At 40.0% G+C, this 22,810-nt stretch overlaps 1 protein-coding gene and 1 non-coding gene across 5 annotated transcripts in view; both read right to left on the reverse strand.

Moving 5' to 3' along the window:
- Positions 1 to 22,810, reverse strand: part of CDK6 (cyclin dependent kinase 6) — a 256,002-nt gene that overhangs the window by 197,805 nt on the left and 35,387 nt on the right. For 2 of the 4 annotated variants that reach the window (XM_078442473.2, XM_078442474.2), the window contains exon 2: positions 18,431 to 18,479. The exons of the other annotated variants lie outside the window; for them this stretch is intronic. In XM_078442473.2, the coding sequence (XP_078298599.1) occupies positions 18,431 to 18,468 (38 nt within the window). In that variant the 5' untranslated portion in view covers positions 18,469 to 18,479. The remainder of the gene's footprint in view (positions 1 to 18,430; positions 18,480 to 22,810) is intronic. 4 annotated transcript variants of the gene reach the window in all.
- Positions 13,138 to 13,242, reverse strand: LOC132679954 (U6 spliceosomal RNA). The gene has a single exon (XR_009610439.1). It is a non-coding gene; the product is annotated as a U6 spliceosomal RNA (small nuclear RNA).

Genomic DNA, 22,810 nt, shown 5'->3' on the forward strand with positions numbered 1-22,810 from the left:
GCTCTGTGCGGACAGCTCAGAGCCTGGAGCCTGTTTCAGATTCTGTGTCTCCCTCTCTCTCCGCCCCTCCCCTGCTCATGCTCTGTCTCTCTCTGTCTCTCAAAAAATAAATAAATGTTCAAAAAGATTAAAAAAAACAAAAACAACTAAAGGAGATAAGAATGTGGAAGTGTAGCTGCAACTACATGTCCCCCAAAGAAGAATTTTTCTTTTGCAAAGAACCGTAAGAACAACTCATAATGCGATTCTATCAGGCAACTGGGTGTTCCACATAAGTGAATATTTTCGATACCTGATTCCTACCCATCTCAAGCCCTCACACTACTTTTAAAAACTAAAGTTTTGCGGCGCCTGGGTGGCACAGTCGATTAAGTGGTTCAGTGTCCAACTCTTGGTCTAGGCTCAGGTCATGATCTCACAGTTCTTGAGTTCAAGCACCGCATCAGGCTCTGTGCTGATGGCATGGAGACTGCTTGGGATTCTGTCTCTCTGCTCTGCCCCTCTCCCGCCTGTGCACATACTTACTATCTCTCAAAATAAATAAATAAACTTAAAAAATTTTTTTAATTAAAGTTTTTAATGGAATTCTCTATAGCATGCACTGAATATTTTCTTGACTTTTTAATTTTTTTTTTAACGTTTATTTATTTTTGAGACAGAGAGAGACAGAGCATGAACAGGGGAGGGGCAGAGAGAGAGGGAGACACAGAATCTGAAACAGGCTCCAGGCTCTGAGCTGTCAGCACAGAGCCCAAAGCGGGGCTCGAACTCACGGACCATGAGATCATGACCTGAGCCGAAGTCAGACGCCTAACCGACCAAGCCACCCAGGCGCCCCTACTTTTTAAGCACACTATACTGATTGTGTTCTACTGATGGGTAATTCATGATCATTATTGTTATTATGAAATGACAATAATTTAATTCAGCATTATTATTATGATCCTTTATTTGAGTGCTTTCTAGGCACATAAACATGAGGCAAGACAATCCATACTGAGACAGTACAAATCGAACTTTCAAAAAGCAAAAAAAGAATCTGGAAAGCAGCAAGAGATAAGCTACTCACCACCTACAAAGGAAACTCAGTAGGATTAATAGCCCATGTCTCATCCAAACACTGGAGGGCAGAAGGCAGTGGATGACAAATGTAAAGTGCTGAAGGAAAAAACTGTTAAACGAGAATTCTATATCCAGAGAAACTATGCTTCAAAGATGAAGGTAAACTCCAGGCATGCTCAGATAAACAAAAACTGCAGGAGTATGTGGCCAGGAGACCTGCCCTAGAAGAAATGCTACAGGGAGTCCATCAGGTTGAAATGAAAGGGCACAAGAGAGTAACTCAAAGCCACATGAATCAAATAAGAACACTGGCAAGGGCAATTAACTACACACATAAACATAAAGAAAACCAGTAATATTGTAGTTTGGTTTGGAACTTTTTTTTTTCCTAATATGATTGAAAAGACAAATGCATATGGCAACAATTATAAATCTATGATAATGGCCACACAATATATAAAGATGAAGTGCATAACAATCATAGCATAAAAGGGGATAGAGCTGTACAGGAAAAAAGCTTTCAATACTATAAAAGCTAAGTTAGTATTATTTCAAACTAGACTGTTTCAAGTTTAAGATGTTAATTGTAATTCCCAATGTCACCACTAAGAAATGCTTTGTTTTCAAACTATCTTCATGATCTGAGAAATATTTTCTTGAATCCCCTCTCTGACCTATCATTTATGAGCCCCTAGAGTAAAGCGTGGGACTTTACACATGCAAACTCACTGAATTCTTTCAATATCTCTATTAAGTGGGTACTATTATTCTCATTTTACAGATGAAGAAGCTGAGATAAACAGTAATTTTGTCTAGAGTGATAGAACTGTAAGAAACAACCAGGATTTCAATTAGAACCTTCATATGCTTTTTTTCTCCTCTTTGATCTGTACCTTCAGTATCTAGAATCTCATGATCTTGTCTCTTCCTACCCAATGTACCACCAACCACCTGTGCAACAACAAATGATAATTATCTCCTTCATGGTCAAGACTTCATATAAGTCTTGGGGCGCCTGGGTGGCTCAGTCGGTTGAGCGTCCGACTTCGGCTCAGGTCACGATCTCGCGGTCCGTGAGTTCGAGCCCTGCGTCAGGCTCTGTGCTGACAGCTCAGAGCCTGGAGCTGCTTTGGATTCTGTGTCTCCCTCTCTCTCTGCCCCTCCCCTGCTCATGCTCTGTCTGTCTCAAAAATAAATAAACATTTTTTAAAAAATTTTAAAAAAGACTTCATATAACTCTAAAGAAAGGCTGCAGAATCTACAATCTATCTCTCCAAAACAGTTCTCTCCCCAAACCCCATACCCAGTCACCTTTTGGACAACTTCAACCAATATTCTGAACATCTCAATTTCAAAGTGTTTAGAACAGGGCTCACCCCCCTTGGTGAATCACACCACCGTCCAACCAATTTCCTAATCCCAGAAACCTTCAAGTAATTTTAGGTTCTTTCCTGACCCTTTACATTTAATCAACCAGCAACTGCACCACCTAAATACTTCTCTATCCACTGCTGCTTCCTGAGTTCAAGTACTCATCACTCTTGCCTAAATGTCTATGGAGGGATCCTGTTCTCTGCCTCGTAGAGATTTCTTGTACTCAGCCCTCACTCTGGCCAATAAACCTTTCACAGTGTACATATGATCATAATACCAAACAAATGCATGCAGCCAACAAACATTCATTCAATATTTGTTATTTTCTAGCTTTGTACTGGGTGCTAGGTATAGAAAGATCTAGGGATAAAATACATTTTTTTAAGCTGTTCAGAGTCTAGCGGGAATGCAGATATAAAAAGATGAATATCGACTAATCTGGAAATGCTGAGGTAGAGATATATACAAGGGACTTTAAGAGCAATAAAGAGGGGCACCTAACTCAGACTTGTAGGAAAGTGTTTGTGGAGGAAGTGACAATTCAACTTAGACAGGAGTTACCTAAGAATGTGGTAAAGAAAGGGCATTCAAAACCAGGAGAAAGTGTGAACAAAGGACAGCAAGAAATCCCACTGGAGGAAAATCTTGTATGCCATAAGGAAATCTAATCCCATAGTAAATGGATATCTACTTTTGATTTTTAAGTAGCTCATTCTGATGAGCATGAAGAAGAGGGGAACAGTGGCAAGAACACCAGTCAGGAGACTGCTGCAGTTGTACAGGGAAAATAAAGAGGGCCTGTCCTAAGGAATTGGCAGCAAGGACGGAGAGGAGAGTACAGATTCCAGAAATATTTAGGAGGTTGAATTGGCAGGACTTGCTAAGTGTCTGAATGTGGCGGGGGTGGAAGGATGAGGAAGGAGGAGAAGCCAAAGATGACTCATAGGCTTTTGACTTTGGGGACTTGGTGCCACCCCATGAGATACAGCAGTGTTCCCAGACCTTTGGTTTTCAGGGAACTGTAAAATTTCCAACAAATTTTGGGCTCTGACAGAATGTTGTCAACTAAAGACCTAAATATACCCTACCATCCACTATCAACATCATTTCATTAGAAAAAGCACATTTTAACACCCAAAATGTAAACAGATTTCGCTTTCTGAAAAATTTACCACAGGGCCCTTATTTTTCTAATTTTATCACAGATGATAGTAAATTAGTACCAGGCCTCAGACCAAAGCTGGGAAGCCCTGAAATGGAGATATAGCAGAAGTCCATTCAGCAGTAAGATGATGAGTTGAAGGCAGAGGAGAATATAGTCCCTGCCCTCACTAACTCTCTAGCCCTAAAGAGATGTCTATCTCATATATATTAAGGGTTATAAAAGAGTTCCAGAATTATGGGGCCGCCTGGGTGGCTCAGTTGGTTGAGCGTACGACTTTGGCTCAGGTCATGATCTCATGGTTTGTGAGTTCGGGCCCCACATCGGGCTCTGTGCTGACAGCTCAGAGCCTGGAGCCTGCTTCCGATTCTGTGTCTCCTCTCTCTCTGCCCCTCCCCCACATGCACTCTGTCTCTCTCTGCCTGTCAAAAATAAAGAAAACGAATAAAATAAAATTAAAAAAAAAAAAAGAGTTCCAGAATTATGGAAACCCTGTAGAAGAGGCACTCAAATGTGCCTAGAGGGTAAGTGGCTGGGGAGCAGAATCTCTAAGGATGATTTGGAATTTGCCAGATAAACCAAGGAAGTTTGGCATGGTCTGGGCAGAAGGAACAGCATGTCCAAAGGTATGTAGGTATGCAGGAAAATTCATATTTGGAGAACTGTGGATAGTTTGGCATGACTTGATGATTATCTTGGAAAATGGCAAGAGAAGAGCTGGAAAAGTACACAGAGGTGAAATTACAGAGGGGTTGGTAATCCAGGCTAAGAAGTCTGTAAATTATCTGATGAGCACTGGGAAGAATCAAATGATGACCCAGTAGGCGAGGCTATGGCCAAATTTACCACCTGGAAATACCATTCTGACTGCAGAAGAGAGGTTGGACTGTAGGGGAATAAAACTGGAGGTGAGGAAACCAAGTTCAAAGTGTTTGCAAGAGCCTAGGTAAGAAATACAGATATATTAAAGCAAGTGGAACAATAAAGAGAGAGACCAGTACAACCAACAAATATTTACTGAGCTCCTACACTCTTTGGGAGGTATCAATGTCAATCAGACAAGATCCCTGCTCTCTTGGAACTTATCTTCTATTTTGTTAAACCAAAAGAGAATCATAGGGGTGCCCGGGTGGCTCAGTCACTTAAGCGTCCGACTCTTGATTTCAGCTCAGGTCATGATTTTATGGTCGTTAGATCGAGTCCTGTGTTGGGCTCTGTGCTTGGCATGGAGCCTGCTTAAGAGTCTCTCTCTTCCTCTCCCTCTGCTCCTCCTCTGCTCGTGCTCTCTCACTCTTAAGAAGTTAAAAATAAAAATTCCCTTTCTTTAAAAAAAAAAACCAAAAAAAAACAAAAAGAGGATCATAATTTACATAAATATTTTGCAATTTAAAAATTTGACAACGTGGGGCGCATGGGTGGCGCAGTCAGTTAAGCGTCCGACTTCAGCCAGGTCACGATCTCGCGGTCCGTGAGTTCGAGCCCCGCGTCAGGCTCTGGGCTGATGGCTCGGAGCCTGGAGCCTGTTTCCGATTCTGTGTCTCCCTCTCTCTCTGCCCCTCCCCCGTTCATGCTCTGTCTCTCTCTGTCTGTCCCAAAAATAAATAAAAAACGTTGAAAAAAAAAATTAAAAAAAAAAAAAAATTTGACAATGTATCAAATGCTTTCACAAGTCTCTATATATGTGTACATAGATGATAAAACCATTTTTAAGATGCACTAAATTTACATAATTTATTAAACCATTACCCTATTCTTATAATGTTGGCTCATTACCCTATGACAAAATCCTGTAAGTGACATTGCAAAAAATCAAAAGTTAAATATTTTCCTGAATCAAAAAATATATATTTTTAAAAAGCTCTGGATTCAAATGGTTTTACAGAAGATTGCACCAATTTATACTCCCATAGTAATATCTAGGAGTAGAATCCAAAGGATTTGTTGATCAACCAGGATGTTCAAGTTGAAAGAAGGGAAGAAGATTAGAATGATTTTCAGAGTGCTGGTTTAGGCAACATGGCAGATAGTGGTATTATTTCCAAACAGTAGAAGAAAAAAACAGAAGACATGAGGAGTAATTAATGAGTTCATTCCAGAAGAGATGAACTGGATGTTTGTGACACTCAGGTGGTAATGTCCAGTGAACAACTGTAAACACATAGTTGGAGTTCTGGACACAGGTCAAGTAATATTTTGAAAAATTATCAGCGTAAAGAGGAGACAGAATCTTAGGGGCTATAACATGCAACAAGAACAGCATCCCTGAATGAATCAGATGGGCAAGAAAACAGCTGACAAAATTACATCACAAAAAACAAGGGAATTAAGGAAATAGTTCCACTTACAGTAGCATCAAAAACAACAAAATACTTAGGAACAAACGTAAGAAAAAAAGTTCATTGTACGCTAAAAACTACAAAACAATGGTAAAAGATATTAAAGAAGATCTACAAAAATGGAAAGACATCCGTATTCATAGATGACAGGGCCTTGAAACTGTTAAGAAGCAGTACTCCCAAAACTGATCGATAGCTTCAATGCAATCCATAGCAAAACCCCAGGTTTTTAGCAGAAATTGACAAAATCATCCCCAAATCCACACAGAAATGCAAGCGGCCCAAAGAGCCAAAATAATCGTGAAAAAGAAAAAGATGGGGGACTTCTTGATTTTAAAACTTACTATACGCTATAATACTCAAGACAGTGTGGTACTGGCATAAAGATAAATATACAGATCAACAGAATAGACTTGACGGTCCAGAAATTAACTCTCATATTTATGCTCAACTGATTGTCAACAAGTTTGACAAGACCATTCAATGGGGAAAGGACAGACTTTTCAATGAATGATGCCAGAATATCTGGATATTGACACGCAAAACACTGAAGTTGGACCCTTACCTCACAACATAAATAAAAATTAACTCAAAATGGATCACAAATCAAACTGCAGGGCTAAAACTCTTTAAAAAAAACAACATAAGAGAATATCTTCAAGGACTTTGGGTTGAGCAATGATACCTTAGATATGACACCAAAAGCACAAACAATAGAAGAAAAAATAGGTAAATTGGATTCATCAAAATTAAAGCCATTTGTGCTATGAAGGACTTAATCAAGAAAATGAAAAGACAGGGGCACCTGAGTGGCTCCCTCGGTTGGGCCTCCAGCTCTTGATTTCAGCTCAGGTCATGGTCTCGAGGTTCGTGAGTCTGAGCCCCACATTGAGCTGTGTGTGGGCAGTGCAGGGCCTGGTTGGGATTCTCTCTCCCTCTCTCCCTTTCTCTCACACCCCTGCTTTTGTGTGCTCTCTCTCTCTCTCTCTCTCAAAATAAGTAAAATAAATTTTATAAAAATAAAATGAAAAGACAACCCAAATAATGGGACAAACTATCTTTAAATCATATATCTGATAAAAGACTTGGAGCCAGAATATATAAATATATATAATAATATTATTATACTAATCAGTAATCAACAATAAAATAATCAATAATAAAAAGACAACCTAACTTAAAAATGGGCAGAGGTTGTCAAATACACCTCAATAAAGCTGAAAATAAAATAAAATAAAGTAAATAAAGTAAAATAAAAACAGGCAAAGGATTTGAATAGACATTTCTCTAAAGATATAATAAGGGCCAATAAACACAGGAGATGTTCACATCATTAGTCACTAGAGAAATGTAAAGCAAAACCATGAGATACCACTTCATATACACCAAGACTGCTAAAATTAAAAAGGTAATAAATAACAAATATTTGCAAAAATGCAGGAAAAGTGGAACCTTCATATATTGTTATGGTGGGATGTAATTAGGTGTGGCCACTCTGGAAAACAGTTGGGTAGTTCCTCCAACTGTTAGGTATAGAGTTACTGTACGATCCAGCAATTCTACTTCTTGATATACACCTAAGAGAAACGAAAACATATGTCCACACATAAACTTGACCAGGAATGTTCACAGCTCCATTATTCATAATAGCCAACAAGTGGAAACAACCTAATGTCCACCAGCTGATGAACGAATAAATAAAATGTCATGTAGATACAGTAGCATATCATTCAGCCACAAAAAAGAATGAAGGTCTGATACATGCTACAATGTGGATGACTCTTGAAAACATTACACTAAGTGAAAGAAGCCAGTCATAAGAGACTACATATTGAATAGATTCCATTCATATGAAATGGCTAGAATCGGCAAATCGATAAAAACAGAAAGTAGACTGGAGGTTGCTTAGGGTGAGCAGTTAAGTAGCAGGGGGTGGAGGAAAATGGGGACTGACTGCTAACGGGGGTGGAGTTTCTATAAGGGGGAATGAAAACATTCTAAAATTAGATTATGGTGATGGTTACACAACCCTGCGAATACACTAAAATCTTTTAATCACCCACTTCAAATGGGTAAACTTTACGACATGTCAATTATGTGTCAAAAAGCTATTTGAAAAAGAAAAAGCAGGGGCGCCTGAGTGGCTCAGTCAGCTGAATGTCAGACTCAGGTCACGATCTCAGGGTCATGGGATCGAGCCCCACATCGGGCTCCACACTGAACTTGGAGCATACTTGGGATTGTCTCTATCGCTCTGCCCCTCGCTCTTTTTCTTTCTCTCTCTCTCTGTAAAATAAAAAAATAAAAAATTTAAAAAAAAGAAAAACCAAGGAAAGAGACTGTTTCAAGAAGAGAGGAGTGGTCAATGCTACACAAGGCAATAAAGTATACATATATTTTGTTTTTTAAAATACTTCCATTATTGTTTCTTGTCAACAGGACAAAGTAGCAGTACAAAAATCTAACGTTTATTGAGCGCTTACCCTGTGCCAGGCATGATACTGAGAACTTTATCTGCATCTATGTATTTAAACCTCTTAACCCTATAATGTAGGCATCATCATCTCTTTTACAGATGAAAAGAACTAAGGCTGGAAGATTCGGAGATCACCCAGTGTCACAACACTTATAAATGAAGGAGCCAGAATTTGAACTCAGATAGTCAGGCAAGAGAACCCTCACTCTTGGGGCGCCTGGGTGGCTCAGCTGGTTAAGCGCCCGACTTCAGCTCAGGTCATGATCTTGCAGTTCATGAGTTCGAGCCTGGCATCGCACTGTCTGATGTCAGCACAGAGCCCGCTTTGGATTCTCTGTCCCCCTCTCTCTCTGCCCCTTCCCCACTCATACACACACACTCTCTCTGTCTCTCTCAAAAATAAACATTAAAAAAAAAGAGAGAGAACCTTCACTCTTAACCACTGTATCCTCCATTCCATGGCTTACTAGGATCCCCACAATCTCGCCCCTTATTACCAATCTGTTCTCATCTTTTAAGTAGATTCTATCCATCCTGAAACACGTGCAGTTCCTGAAATGCGCGTGGCGTTTGCTCCATGCCTCAACACACACGGATACCTCTGTCTAGAAAGCTCTTCTCTTCTCTGTCCATCTGGTGACCTCCTGCTCATCTGCAAAGACTGCTCAGGGGTGTGCATCTTCTGTGATCCTCACTGGTCTCCCTGCTGCCCCCAGAGCTAGACCCCTATGTCTTACCACAACATACTTGATGCACTGGAGGCACTAGGCCTCCATCACCGAATGAAGAAATAAATGAATACAAATATTCAATTGTCCTATAAAAGAGCACACTGTATTTTTGGAAATAGCCTGAGCCAATTCTGATAAATTAAGTGGGGGATCAGGCTGAGTAATATTCTTTTGGGTCCAAAAAGAGGTGTGATAATAAAGTAAAGATGTTGATTTTAGGGTTTGGCTCATGAAACGGTTCTCAAGACAATTCCGAAAGAGTCTGAAAATGTTTTGCTCAATTAGAGGAGAGCTAGAAAACCGGACTGCATCCCGTGGGATAAGATTTATTTGGCCATATAAGTTCTAGTATGGTGCTTTTCATTTTTTTCTTTGTCTCATTATTTTCAAGTCACACAGTATAAGGCAATTGCACTTTTATTAAACATATTTAATTTCCTAAACAGCAAGCCGCTAAATGAGTTATCCCCATTTCCCCACTCATGCTTTCTTTCCTCGGTAACTATTTTGACATGTTAAAGAAATATTTTATTATCAGAGGGTGATTTTGCTTATTTCCAAAGAGGGAAATAATTTGCTACTCTTTAACTTAACTCTACCCTTAACTCCAAGGAAGGTCTTGCTCATGAAAGGAAAAACAAAGTACAGAATCTACGAATGTGTGATCCAATCGCCATCAAAGCAATTTACATTCAGCAAATATTTGAGTTCACTTAGCTATCAGAGTAAAGCCTAAATCCCCCATGTATCTTGCCAGTACAAAAGTACACTTAGGCCAAAACTAGTCACAAAATGTTTTAACATGACAACATGGTTCACTCTTCCAACATTTTGAGAAATTTCCAAGGAACTACAAAAAGAGAGCTTCCTGAAACAAACAACTTTACATCTTCAATCACATCCTAGATAAGCCCTACCCCAATCTGGATTCAGAGCCCCAACAAAGCAACAGAAGATAATTAAGTTGTGCTCCAGCAGACAGTTGATTTCTCTGTTTCTTCCAACCCTCAGTCTTGACACACCAATAAGCCCGTCTGTGATGGCGCCCAATTCTCTAAGCACAACTACCCATGGTACGTTAGCGCAACTAGTTTTTCTTAATGTCAGAATTTTATACATTTTTACATTATGTGTATGCAAGGAGCAGATACAAAGGTTAGATCTCGGTATTAGCCTGATAAGCACATTTCTGCTAATGTCACTGACTAGTTGCTTCCTGGCTTTAACAGAATATCACTTCGAATATTCCCATCTTGTTGGGTAATGAACAATAGTTTTGAAAAATAGAACCTCGGGAACGAACATACTCTTACAACCTCCAAAAAGTTACAGGCATGTAGATATTTAATCACTGCCCTCTTGGCTTATACTTCTTTGTTCAAAGTAAAACCAAGAAGCAAAAGTGGCTACATATCCCCCTTTTTTTTTTTTTTTAATTAATTTTTTTCAACGTTTTTTATTTATTTTTGGGACAGAGAGAGACAGAGCATGAACGGGGGAGGGGCAGAGAGAGAGGGAGACACAGAATCGGAAACAGGCTCCAGGCTCCGAGCCATCAGCCCAGAGCCTGACGCGGGGCTCGAACTCACGGACCGCGAGATCGTGACCTGGCTGAAGTCGGACGCTTAACCGACTGCGCCACCCAGGCGCCCCTACATATCCCCCTTTAACTAACAGAGAAATGAGTAGCTAACAAGTTGTTCTAGGAGGGCAGTTTTTACTGACTTGATCTGACAGGCTAAAATGACAATAAACCCGATAGTTTATACTGTCTCTGGTTAGTCTTTCTAATCACCCTCACAGAGTAACTTGAGAGATAATTATACTTGACAAGTGGCTAAATGTGTAAATACGGTTTATTTATTGTACTTCTATTGTTTCCGACCTCCTTCTTTGATATTTCACTTCTCTTTTCTTTGTTTTTCAGATATACAATGTATTTCCCTTTCAGAATTAGAATATCAGTTTCTTAAAGAAAAACTGAGTTGGTAAGAGTAGAACATTTTCCCCTCAAATAGATATATTATTCTTTAGATATTCACAAGAAAACCATTCGCGAAAATTCTAAAACATCCAAGCATACAGTTTATAGTTTAGTATTTGTTAAACATGGAGGTAAATAAAATACTAGGGAACTCTAAGATACTTCACTTATATACTAAACTTTTTTCAAATGCCACTATTAAAGGATGTGCCAAAAAGTTATCTGTAGGAGGTTAGTTTTCAGTCAGGGAGGTTAGTTCAATGAACAGACACAAAGGATGGGTAAGTAGGACATGGGACAGAAACCATTTTAGCCCCTGAACCAAAATGAAGGAAAAAGTCTAAGACTGAAGTGGATAAAATGAAAACATAAGGGATGAGGGTGAACTGCCAACAGAAAAGGCCCAAGAGACTATGACCACCTCAAATCTAAGGGACAGGGCTGTGGTGGCAACTAACAGAGCATAGAGTAAACAACTGAATGTACTTTTTAAAAAGCCTAGATTTTATCTTTACAGAAGCAAACTCTGGAAAGACCCCATTTGGCAGTGTGGCTCAGACCCTGTCACAGGTGAGGAGGGAGTTTGTATGACAAACAGATTTCTTCCCTACAGTCAAAATGGACGCACTGAGCACAGGGTTTGAGGCCATCAGACATTAAGATCATCAGCCCATGCCCTTCACGGGCTCCACACTCACAGTGCAAACTGTCCCACTCTAATCTGGCTTTCTCACAGATAAGCATGCAGGGAAGGCAATGCCTTGGTTGGCAGATTTGAATACGCTCGAGAAGTGCAGCTTTTACTGGAAAAGAGTAAATTAACATTTTGGTTCAAACTTCGGTTTCTTATGAGGTTGGCATGAGTCTGTCATCCCTGGATTCTCAATCCCTCTAGGTATACTAATAAAATTGGGCTTCCAGCCTTTAATACCAGGCAGATCCTGGAACATGGCAACCACACCACAGAATTGGCTCCCTGTCTATGGGCAGCCAGCCATCATTCTGACAGACTCCTGAAAAGACAACAGTGGTTACCTTGACCTTGAGACATACTTTTTCTTCACACTGTAACAGAAATGTTTCTGCATTCTGACTTCTAATGCATGCAACTTATAAACTGTTAGAATAAAGACACTACCTCAGGACGTATTTACAGGTTTGCTAGAAGAACCTCTAAAGCAACTATCTCTTTGGGCAGCACATAAAGTACTTTTGAGAAGGCTAATTCTTAGCCTTAGTTTAGATTGAATTGTTTCAGTTATGAATTGCCTCATGTGGTGGGAAATGCTGGAGGATGAGGACCAAATAATATAGAATCCCCTGCGGACCTTGTCAAACACCTCTTCCTTACCCTCCACTGACAATCAGCCAATTAATCAACAGTAGGTTCTTGGACACTTCCGATGCACTAACACTGGAGATATGGCAGTTAGCAAAATTGTCCCCACGTGACTGGAATCACTGTCTTGAGGAACCACTGTAACTGATGAGTCTACTTCCTTGCTTGGGCATGCTGGGGTAGGAAGAAGATTGAAAATGACTCATCCCGAGTGAGATTCGACTTTTCAAGTGAATTTTGTCAACACGATTACAGAGAATTTTGTTCCTGGCTTTAACTATTCAAAACACAAATCTGTTCTAGTCATCTGATGTAAGACTAAACAAAAGCATTCATTAATAAAAAGCAGAGAAGACATACTGCCAAAATTTTTGTATATTTTAGCACTTAATACATTTATCTTCTGCCAGGCAAATGGCATGCAACTTGTTTCTAACTCAAAGAAAGATAATGGAAAAAACTGTTTACAGGAGAACAGTCTTCAATAATTCACAGCTTGATGATCTAATGAAATTACTTTAAAATGTCAAATGCCAAAATGCTGTATCAAATCTCCTTTTGCATTTCAACTCTAAGTTAACATTTCGATGGAAAAGGAATTCAACATATAGTAACTGTTTTATGGAAGGCTCACCCACCTTTTACTAAGCCCAGTTAAACATATTAATTATTTTTTAATACGGAACACTTCACAAATTCGTGTGTCATCCTTGCATGGTGGTCATGTCCATCTTCTTTGTATCATTCCAATTTTAGTGTATGCGTTACTCAAGTGAGCATAAATTTGGACGGATTGGCTATGGAAGAGCTCTTTTATAAAGAGGTTTTTAAAATATTTTTTATGTATACTTTTTAAAAAATATATCACCCTAACAAGTTTTAAGTGTCTACACATAAGTTAAATAATCTACTCTAAGTACATGCCAAAAAATTATCTGTGTGTGTATATATATATATATATATATATGTATATATATATATATGTACAGCTTTTAAAACTAGGGGCTCAGTCAGTTGTGAGATGATGATGATGATGAATATGACTTATCCTTAAGAATCTTAGTTGTGAGATGATGATGATTAATATAAAAATTCTTAAGAATAAGTCATTTCATTTTTATTTCATTTACAAGAACAATTTTTTTAAAGCATTAGGCTTCTTATGCATGCCTTTAGCACATTACAAAGCCTTAATTTATTGATGAATGAGGGACACTCTCTCTGTGGCTAAGGGACTCTAAGGGTATTGATCACTTTAGATTCTTCTACTTGTTCATAAACTTAAAAAAAAAAAAAAGAGGTGGGGAGGGCGTCTGGGTGGCTCAATTAAGTGTCCAACTCTTGATCTTGGCTCAGGTCATGATCTCACGGTAAGTTCGAGCCCCGTGTAGGGCTTTGCACTGTCAGTGTGGAGCCTGCTTGGGATCGTTCTTTCCCTCTCGCTCTCTCTCTCTACCCTTCCCCTGCTAGTGCTCTCTCTCCCTTTCAAAATAACTAAACTTAAAAAAAAAAAAGATTCTTCTACTTGTTCAGGTCTCTCTTAGGACAGACAATTGCTCCACTTCCTGGTCTTCGACACGTGGCTCTTCTTCCTCCACCCTCTCTACCTAATTCTAGATACTTCCTTCAGCTTTCACCTAGGACTCCCAATTTCTCCCTACTATCTGCATATGGTCTTTTCTTGTAACAGAAGAAAATCAGAGCCATTTGCCTCATCCATGGGTCTTCCATCCCTCGTGTTTCACAGGAAAGTATCCTTCTATCCAAGGAGAGATGTCCCCCAACAAATGTGCCCTCCACACTCTGTTAAGTCCTCACATCATCAATTATTACCCCCTATCATTCTTCTCCAATCCCTCCTTTGCATCTACAAGCACATTCATAGTTCCTTTGTATAATGACAACAAAAATGTTAAACCACTCTTACTTCAATCTGGTTGTCATTCTACCAACAACATTCCATCCCCTCAATTTTTTTAATGATAGTCTACTCTCTGTGCTACACTTTCCCATTCCTTTGTTATCTGTTACCTGGCTTCCCCTCTCTCTCTTCCAGCAAATCTGTCTCTCAAATGGATACTGAGAATTTCCCACTACTAAATGCAGTCTCTTCAACCCTTGACAGCACCTGGGATACCTGAATGAAATGCCTCCTTCTCCTGGAAACTCTCCCCTCCCATGGCTTCCCTGAGTTCTCCCGAATACCTCTACTTCTCTGGTCTCTGCCTTCTTCTCCGACCCATTTCCCCCCCGTCAATTCTAAATGCAGGTAATCTCAAGGTTCCATTCACGGTCTTACTTTTTCCTTCAACATCTGGGTGCTCTTGCTCAGTCACTGACTGAACATGTGACATCTGATTTGACAGTGACCGTAAGGATCTACTACAGACAGCAACTGTTTCTGAGGCATGATTTGAACCACCTGTGCTTCTGAAAACCGGTGTGTGTGTTAACAAGTCATTTGGCTGATGACACAAGCCCAGTGTGCTCAGTTTCCACACGGTGCATTTGTGAGTCGCTCCCTGAGGTGGGACACATATTATGTGCAATATGGTACTCCAAAGTGGGACTCAAAAAGATCTATGTCTCCTTCAAGACCGTCACAGGTTTTCTGGACTCCTCTCTGGAGCTCGCAATTTCCTGTACTTCAATTATAACCCTGCCTTGGCTATTGCCTGAGAGCACATATAACTCAACATGTTCAGAACAGAACTCACCAGTGTCCCATCAAACCCACCCCTTCTCCTGAAGTTCTATTTCCAACAGTAGCACCACCATCTTCTCTCGCAGGCTTACAACCCCAGTTCACCTTGCTGACTCTATGGCCCTGTTCGCCTGCACAACCAACCAGCTACCCAGACTGCCAATTCTTGCACTCAATTCTCTCCTACTTAACCTCTCCTCTTATTACAAGGAAACTATGCCAATTTGGGTCACCATTCTTTTCTCTCCCCCGCCAAAAATGGTCCTTTCCCTGGTTTGCTTGTCTCTAGATTCTATTTCAACCTGGTTTATTCTATTATTCTGACCCCACCACTTGTGCATACCTCTACTACTTCCTTTCTTCTCTTACTGTGGTCAACTTAACACCTCAGACTTGTCTGCCATGCATCGTATTTCCTTCATCTCCACTTGTGTGATTCTGCTCACGGTTCACCTCTTCTGTGGTGTCTAACTTTCCTACTCCCACAAGTTAAACCATTTCTTCTGAAGTAGCTTAGAATTGTATCTGTGCCTCTGAATAGTCCTTATTTTATTCTTCGAATTATAGTATTTTGCATAGGCCCTTTCTCTCTTTCCTCCCACTATATCCTAAGCTCACTGAAAACAGGGACTATTTATACACATTTTGATTCCCCACTGTACATACTGCTTACAGTAAGTGCCTTGCATTCAGGAGGTGTTCAGGTAGCCTCTACTAAGTGAAAAGTCATCTAAGGCACCGTTTCATGAATGTATCCCATGTCACATAGTGCTATTCCCTGCAGGCAACATCAACTCTCGGAATGAGATCCTGGATGCCCTTAGCATCTTCGAGTGTATCTAAAAAGCATCTTCAAATCAGGCAATCCTAATAACTAATCCCTAAGTTCTAGAACAGGTCCCTGGATGAACTGGGATATGCCAAAGTCAGCCTCCCAGTCTCATCAGAATAGAGACACCACAAAAGCAAGCTTCATTACTTGTGATATTATAATATCCCCAAACTTGTGAATATATGAATTGCCATGTTAGGAAAAAGGAGGAAATTTCAAAGTCCCACTTAATTTTCCATCTAGCAGATAGGAAAGCTTCATCCTTTCATTCAGAGCCCAATAGCTTACTAAATGGTAGACTAAAAACCTTAATAAAGCTTTCAAATGTGTTTTACACCTTTACAAACAGCAAATTTCTGGAAGCATCTAGCTTAACATGAATTATGTGAAAAACTCAGCGTTATTAGTACTATTAAAATATTTTCTTTATACTTAAGTATAAACATAGAAAAGAAAATGGGCAGAATTTTCAAAATTGGCTAACAATGACATTTTAATTTCAGCTGTAAATTTTATTTGACTCTTTTTATTTTGTTTGGAGGTGGGGACAACTTTTACTTATAACAGGAATTCCTTGCTTTCTTTAAACACTGGAAGTAAGCCTTTGTAGGAAAGGATATTTCTGAAGTTTCTAAGAAACAAACTGGTATAATTTATGCCTTCAAATTTTCTCTCATAAATAACTAAATAATCTCTTTTTTTACTATTTGAAAATAAACCAAAACGTAGAATTTTAAAACCAAAGGTCATCAAGCCTTAATCTCCTTTTTGACAATGAAGAAAATGAGGTAGGTAACGGTTAAGGTGACCTGCTTAGGATCTTTCTGTGAACTGTCCTTCCCACTGTACCATTCTACCACTGATGCAGCAAAAGTACCTCCCAAAATTAATTTCAGGAGGAAAAGCATATTACTCCTATACCTTAAAAATTATCAAGTATTCTTCAGGGAAGATTTTAAAATTTTTGAAAAAGCAGAAGAATGTATGCTTTCATGTTCTAATATACTATCAAACCTTTTGGAGGAATCCCAGCTTATTAAAAACGTGACTTAATATTTGAATATATCTTTCGGGTTAGCAGATGCCTCTCATTTTCTGAAATTGTGGGATAGATGTGGTTAGCCTTAAGAGAATTCTGTTTACTGTCCTCTCCTCCCAAAGGCAAGGCCAAAGACATGAAGTGCCCGTTTATTACCTAAGCAGCTATCACACGTTTTTTTAAACTGTCCTGCCGTTCTGGTTTATGTACAAGGCTGCAGTTCCCACTGTTTAGGAGTTTATAATATATAATCATTTCCTCCATATAAAAATATGCACTGCTTTTTGCTTGCTCTCATCCCTTTAGGTGGTGAAGGATGTTGATGGTGGTGTCCACACAGCGTTATGAGTGGGGGTGTTTCAACCAGGGGAATATTCACCCTTGAGGCCAAACAACTCTTTGTTGTGGGAGGCTGCCCTGTGCATTTAGGGTGTTTAGCTGCATTTTTGGCCTCTGCCCACTAAATACCAGCAGCATCCCTCCAACTGTCAACCAAAAAAGATCTGCAGACATTGCCAAATGTCCCGAAGACAAAATCTCCCTCAGTTGAAAAACTGCTATTGAGGGAAGGGTGTTCATTCCATATATGTTCTGATACTATTTTTAAGACATACCTTTCCCATGTAACCCCATGTTAGGATGATGGGTAGTAATTAATCTTTTCAGGCTTTCTCATACCCCATAATTGTTATTACTGCCTCTGTGCATATTATTTCAATATAATATTTAAAGAAACAGAGTATCTCACACAATCCACCAAACAAGAGCATTTACTAAGCACTTGCAGTATGGTCAGCAGTATGCTAACCACTGAAGACAAATAAAAGTCGTGAGCTCTAGGGGCGCCTGGGTGGCTCAGTCGGTTGGGCGTCCGACTTCAGCTCAGGTCACGATCTCGCGGTCCGTGGGTTCAAGCCCCGCGTCGGGCTCTGGGCTGATGGCTCAGAGCCTGGAGCCTGCTTCCGATTCTGTGTCTCCCTCTCTCTCTGCCCCTCCCCCGTTCATGCTGTCTCTCTCTGTCTCAAAAATAAATAAACGTTAAAAAAAAATTAAAAAGTCATGAGCTCTATTCACAAAGATCTTTTATTACAGCTGAGGAAAGAAGACATGACCATGTGAAATAACCACCCATACTGTAGGACAAGATAGAACACAGAGTTAAACCACGGGAAACAAACTTCTCAGAGGAGAAATGATCAATGGAAGCACTCACGTTTCCAGAAATACTCTTATGGAGCTGATAAGATCAGAGCCTAACCTTTGAAGATGGGTGCATATCAAATAGGTAAAGAGAGGAGAAGGCAGGCCATACAGGGAGCCACATGGGCAAGGCTTGCTGGGGATAGCAATGAGGCTCTGTCTGAGGGCCAAGCAAGGCAGAGTTCACTCACAAGATGGTGGAGCATGAACACGTAGAACAGATCCACATTATGCAGGGCTCTGAAAGACAGGCAGAAAAATCCAGATTTGATGTGGTTGGTAGAAATTAAAGGGCATTTTGAGTACAGAGTGATATGGGAAGAGGTCAGGATATAAACTGAAAGATGGTTAACACAAGAGAGAAAAAAGTTAAACCATATAGCTCTATGTTGACAGAACCCTAGCATAATAACAATGACAAAGAAGAGAAAGAAATGGGCACCAAGGACATTTTGAAGGAAAAGCCTGTTGGACTTGGTTAATATCAGACCACCTCAAGTAGAAGGGAAATTAACCTTCGAGGGTCAAGTCTAGAGGACTAGAAAAACAAATGAAGCCTCTGCCTATCTATGCCATCTACCATATTCATAGACTTCAGAATCACCCACTTTAATGAATCTTAAGAGTTCGTCTTGGGGCACCTGGGTGGCTCAGTCGGTAAAATGTCTGACTTCGGCTCAGCTCATGAGCTCACAGTTGGTGGGTTCGTGCCCCGCACTGGGCTCTGTGCTAATAGCTCAGAGCCTGGAGGCTGCTTCCAATTCTGCGTCTTCCTCCACTCTGCCTCTCCTCCACTTGTGCTCTGTTTCTCTTTTGCTCTCTCTCTCTCAAAAATAAACATTAAAAAAAAAAAAAAAGAGTTCGTCTCCACTGGTTATTTTATTTAATCCCCTCATATGGATTAAGGACAGTTTATAAACGGAGGCATTAGAAGGAAAACTGTAAAACCTGATATACCAGCCACTGTGATATATGTTAAGACAATAAAGAATAGACATGAGGCAACGCATCCATAATCTGGAAAGGGCTCTAATTGAAGGTGTCAGTTGTCTGAACTCCCTTGGGCTTTCTTCACTTGAGGATAAATATATACTCTTGGAAGAAGGGGTCACTGAGCCATCCTGCTTCCTTGGTCCTTTTAAAAACCCTTGATTTCCCGGTAAGGATAAAATAAAACTAATGAAAATTCAATTAGAAAAAAATGTAACAACCTTTTACCTCTTGACCTTCATCATGGGTTGCAGTCCTAAGCCACACTCTTAAGGAAATATTAAATTTTCCAGTTGACTTTAGCTCCATCTACCTCAGCCATCTCATCTTGCTCCCAATTAAATTAAGGAAAAAACTTATCCCTCCTCTGGGTTTTCCTCTTCTCATCCATTGATGGTAAGGGAAATACGAACATCAGACAGCTGATGATATGAATGTTAAATGTATTTTTATTTTTAATTATTATTATTATTTTTTATTTTAGGGGGGAGGAGACAGAGAGAATCTTTTTTTTTTTAAGTTTTTATTTTAATTCCAGTTAGTTAACATACAGTGTTACATTGGTTCAAGTATACAATACAGTGATACAACAACTCCAACATCACTCAGTGCTCATCCCAACTGTACTCCTTAACCCCCGTCACTTGTTTAAGAGCCCCCCACATACCTCGCCCCTCTATAATTAAGATTCTCTTTCTTGGTTTGTCTCTCCTTCTCTGAGAGAGAGAATCTTAAGGAGGCTCCATGCTCAGTGTGGAGATCAGGGCTCAATCTCACAACCCTGGAATCACGACCTGAGCCAAAATCAAGAGGTGGACACTCAGGGGCCCCTGGGTGGCTCAGTTGGTTGGACGTCCAAATTTGGCTCAGGTCATGATCTCATGATTCGGGAGTTTGAGCCCCGTGTCGGGTTCTGTGCTGACAGTTCAGAGCCTAAAGCCTGTTTTGGATTCTGTGCATCCCACCCCCCTCAAATAAATAAACATTAAAAAAAAAAAAGAGTTGGACACTCAATTGATTGAGCCACCCAGGTGCCCTAAATGTTAAACCTATTAACGCTAGATAGTTTTGGACCTATCTATGGATCAATTTATAACACAGACTTTTACTGTTTTTTGCTTCTTACGAATTGATGTTAACGGTGCCTTCCTGTAACGCAGGCCTTCTGAACCTCAGCACTATCAACATTTTGCATTTTCTTTGCAGTAGGGAGCTGTCCTGTGCCCTGTAGGATATTCATCCATGACATTCACTTATTGGATGCCAGTAGCAACATCCTTACCCAGCTATGACAAAGAGATTGCCAAATATCCCCTGAGAGGTAAAACCGCTACCAGTTGATGACCACTGCTATAATGTGATCTTGGAAGACAAATACTGGTCAAGCAGTGCTCGTATAAATAACTCCTGTTCAAAGACAAAACAAACGAGTAGGAATAACTGAAAGTCTATGATTTCTTTAACTTGAAAAAACATATGGCCCTTTCTCTTGACTCAAGGGTTCTTGGAGCCCCAGTGGAAGAAAACTGGTCAAATAACCAGTGCCCCCAAAGTAGGCACACACAGAGTGGCATGGCCAGACCTGTGTTGGAAGCGGATTCGTGAAGCTGCCTAACCACTGGCATAATACCATGTTGCCACTTCTAGGCATTAGCTCGTGAGTTAATTATACTTAAGGTGTCTTCTAGCCATCATGAAGCCAAGCAGCATTTCTGTTCAATTGGTTTAAAATAAAAATTCATTTTCTGTAATGATGTTCCAACTTTTCAATCTGAAGAGCATGACTTTTCCACCAAAATGAGTAAGCTCCAGACATCACTGTGGCTAGGAACTGATTATGCTCATCCATGTTACCTACTCTTCATGAACATCTTCAGTGTTCTCAAGTTGAAACTCCTCCAACTTTCTATGACTAAAAACTACTGTTAAGTGTTGGCATACAATTTTAAACCTGTTCGGGTAACACATATATATATGGCTTTGAAACACTTAAACTTCAAAATGATTTAAGAATTATCCTAAAGCTGCGTTTTCAGGACAAACACGGTTTTTGCTTCTTCAAGACTCAGACCTTAGCTAGAACAACAAAGAATCAAATGTCAATTAATTTTCTTCACCATCTGAAACCAGGGCAAAAATCCAGTCTTTCCTAGACTGGGACTTTCTTCCCCCACACCATGCCTCAGATTCTCTGAAATATGAACTAAGAACCAGTGTTTGCATGCTGGTGTGGGGCACCACACCAAAAACCTCACACAGAACCAGTGCTGTGATGACCACCATGGGCCCTTGGAAATGGAGGTTATGAGGAAGCCCTGGGTGAAGACACACAGGAAGTAGTGAGGACAAACACTCAGAGGCAATTCCCTGGTGCAAGACAGACCACAGGCACTCCTTATAGGCTCCCAGAGTCCAGAACCCCTGTCCCAAGAAGCCAAACGTGTAAAGAATCTCATGAGGGCCCTGTTCATTTACGATAAAATCTCTTTCTGGAGCTAGCTTTGGTGGGCTTCTATCATTTCCATTCCTAACACTAAGCCTGCTGGCCGTATCATGAACTACTGCCTGGTTCTCATCTCCTGGTGATAAAATGTCATTTAAAAATCTATCTTCTTGTAAGGAGGAGAGGAATGAAATTCTGGGGTTGGATAGTGGTGATGGCTCTCCAACAGTGTGGCTGTATTTAATACCACTGAATTGTGCACTTGAAAATGGTTAAAATGGTAACTTTTAGGTTATATGTATTTTACTAAAAAAAAAAAAGGTTAAAAAAACACTATCTTCTTGAGAAAGGTATGATTACAATTTCCTATCTATAGAAACTTCTAATGCTCAACATTAAGTAAAACCAGAGAGTTGGAGATTTTCTCCTTACAAAATATATATAAAACATCTTTCAAACTCCCCCTAATTTAGCAATGTATTTTGAGAATGTATCTAGGGTGTTTAAAATGCCCCTTTGAGGCACCTAGCTGGCTCAGTCAGTGGAACACATGACTCTTAATCTCGAGGTTGTGGGTTTGAACCCCACATTGGGTGTAGATTACTTAAAAATAAAATCTTTACAAAAATAAAATAAAACAAAATAAAATGCAATAAAATGTTCCTTTAAAAAAGTAAACAGTTGTATGGCATGCCTGGATGGCTCCAACAGTTAAGTGTCCGACTCTGCTCAGGTCATGACCTCAAGGTTCATGAGTTGGACCCCTGCACCTAGCTCTCCGCTATCACTTTTCTTTTCTTTTCATCATGAAGTCTGCTTCGGATCCTCTGTCTCCCTCTCTCCACCCTTCCCCTGCATGCACAGGCATGCGCACTCTCTCTCAAAAATAAATAAACATTTTTTTTTTAAATTATGTAAAAAAAGTAATGCTATTAATGAAAACCAACAGTAACTTTAAAACATGTGGAACTTGGGGCGCCTGAGTGGCTTGGTCGGTTAAGCATCCGACTTCAGCTCAGGTCATGATCTCGCGATTCATGAGTTCGGGCCCCACGTCAGGCTCAGTGCTGACAGCTTGGAGCCTGGAGCTTGCTTCCAGATTGTGTCTCCCTCTCTCTCTGCCCCTACCCTGCTCATG

Source organism: Panthera onca, chromosome A2, assembly GCF_046562875.1.
Source record: "Panthera onca isolate mPanOnc1 chromosome A2, mPanOnc1 haplotype 2, whole genome shotgun sequence".
Taxonomy (NCBI): Eukaryota; Metazoa; Chordata; class Mammalia; order Carnivora; family Felidae; genus Panthera; species Panthera onca.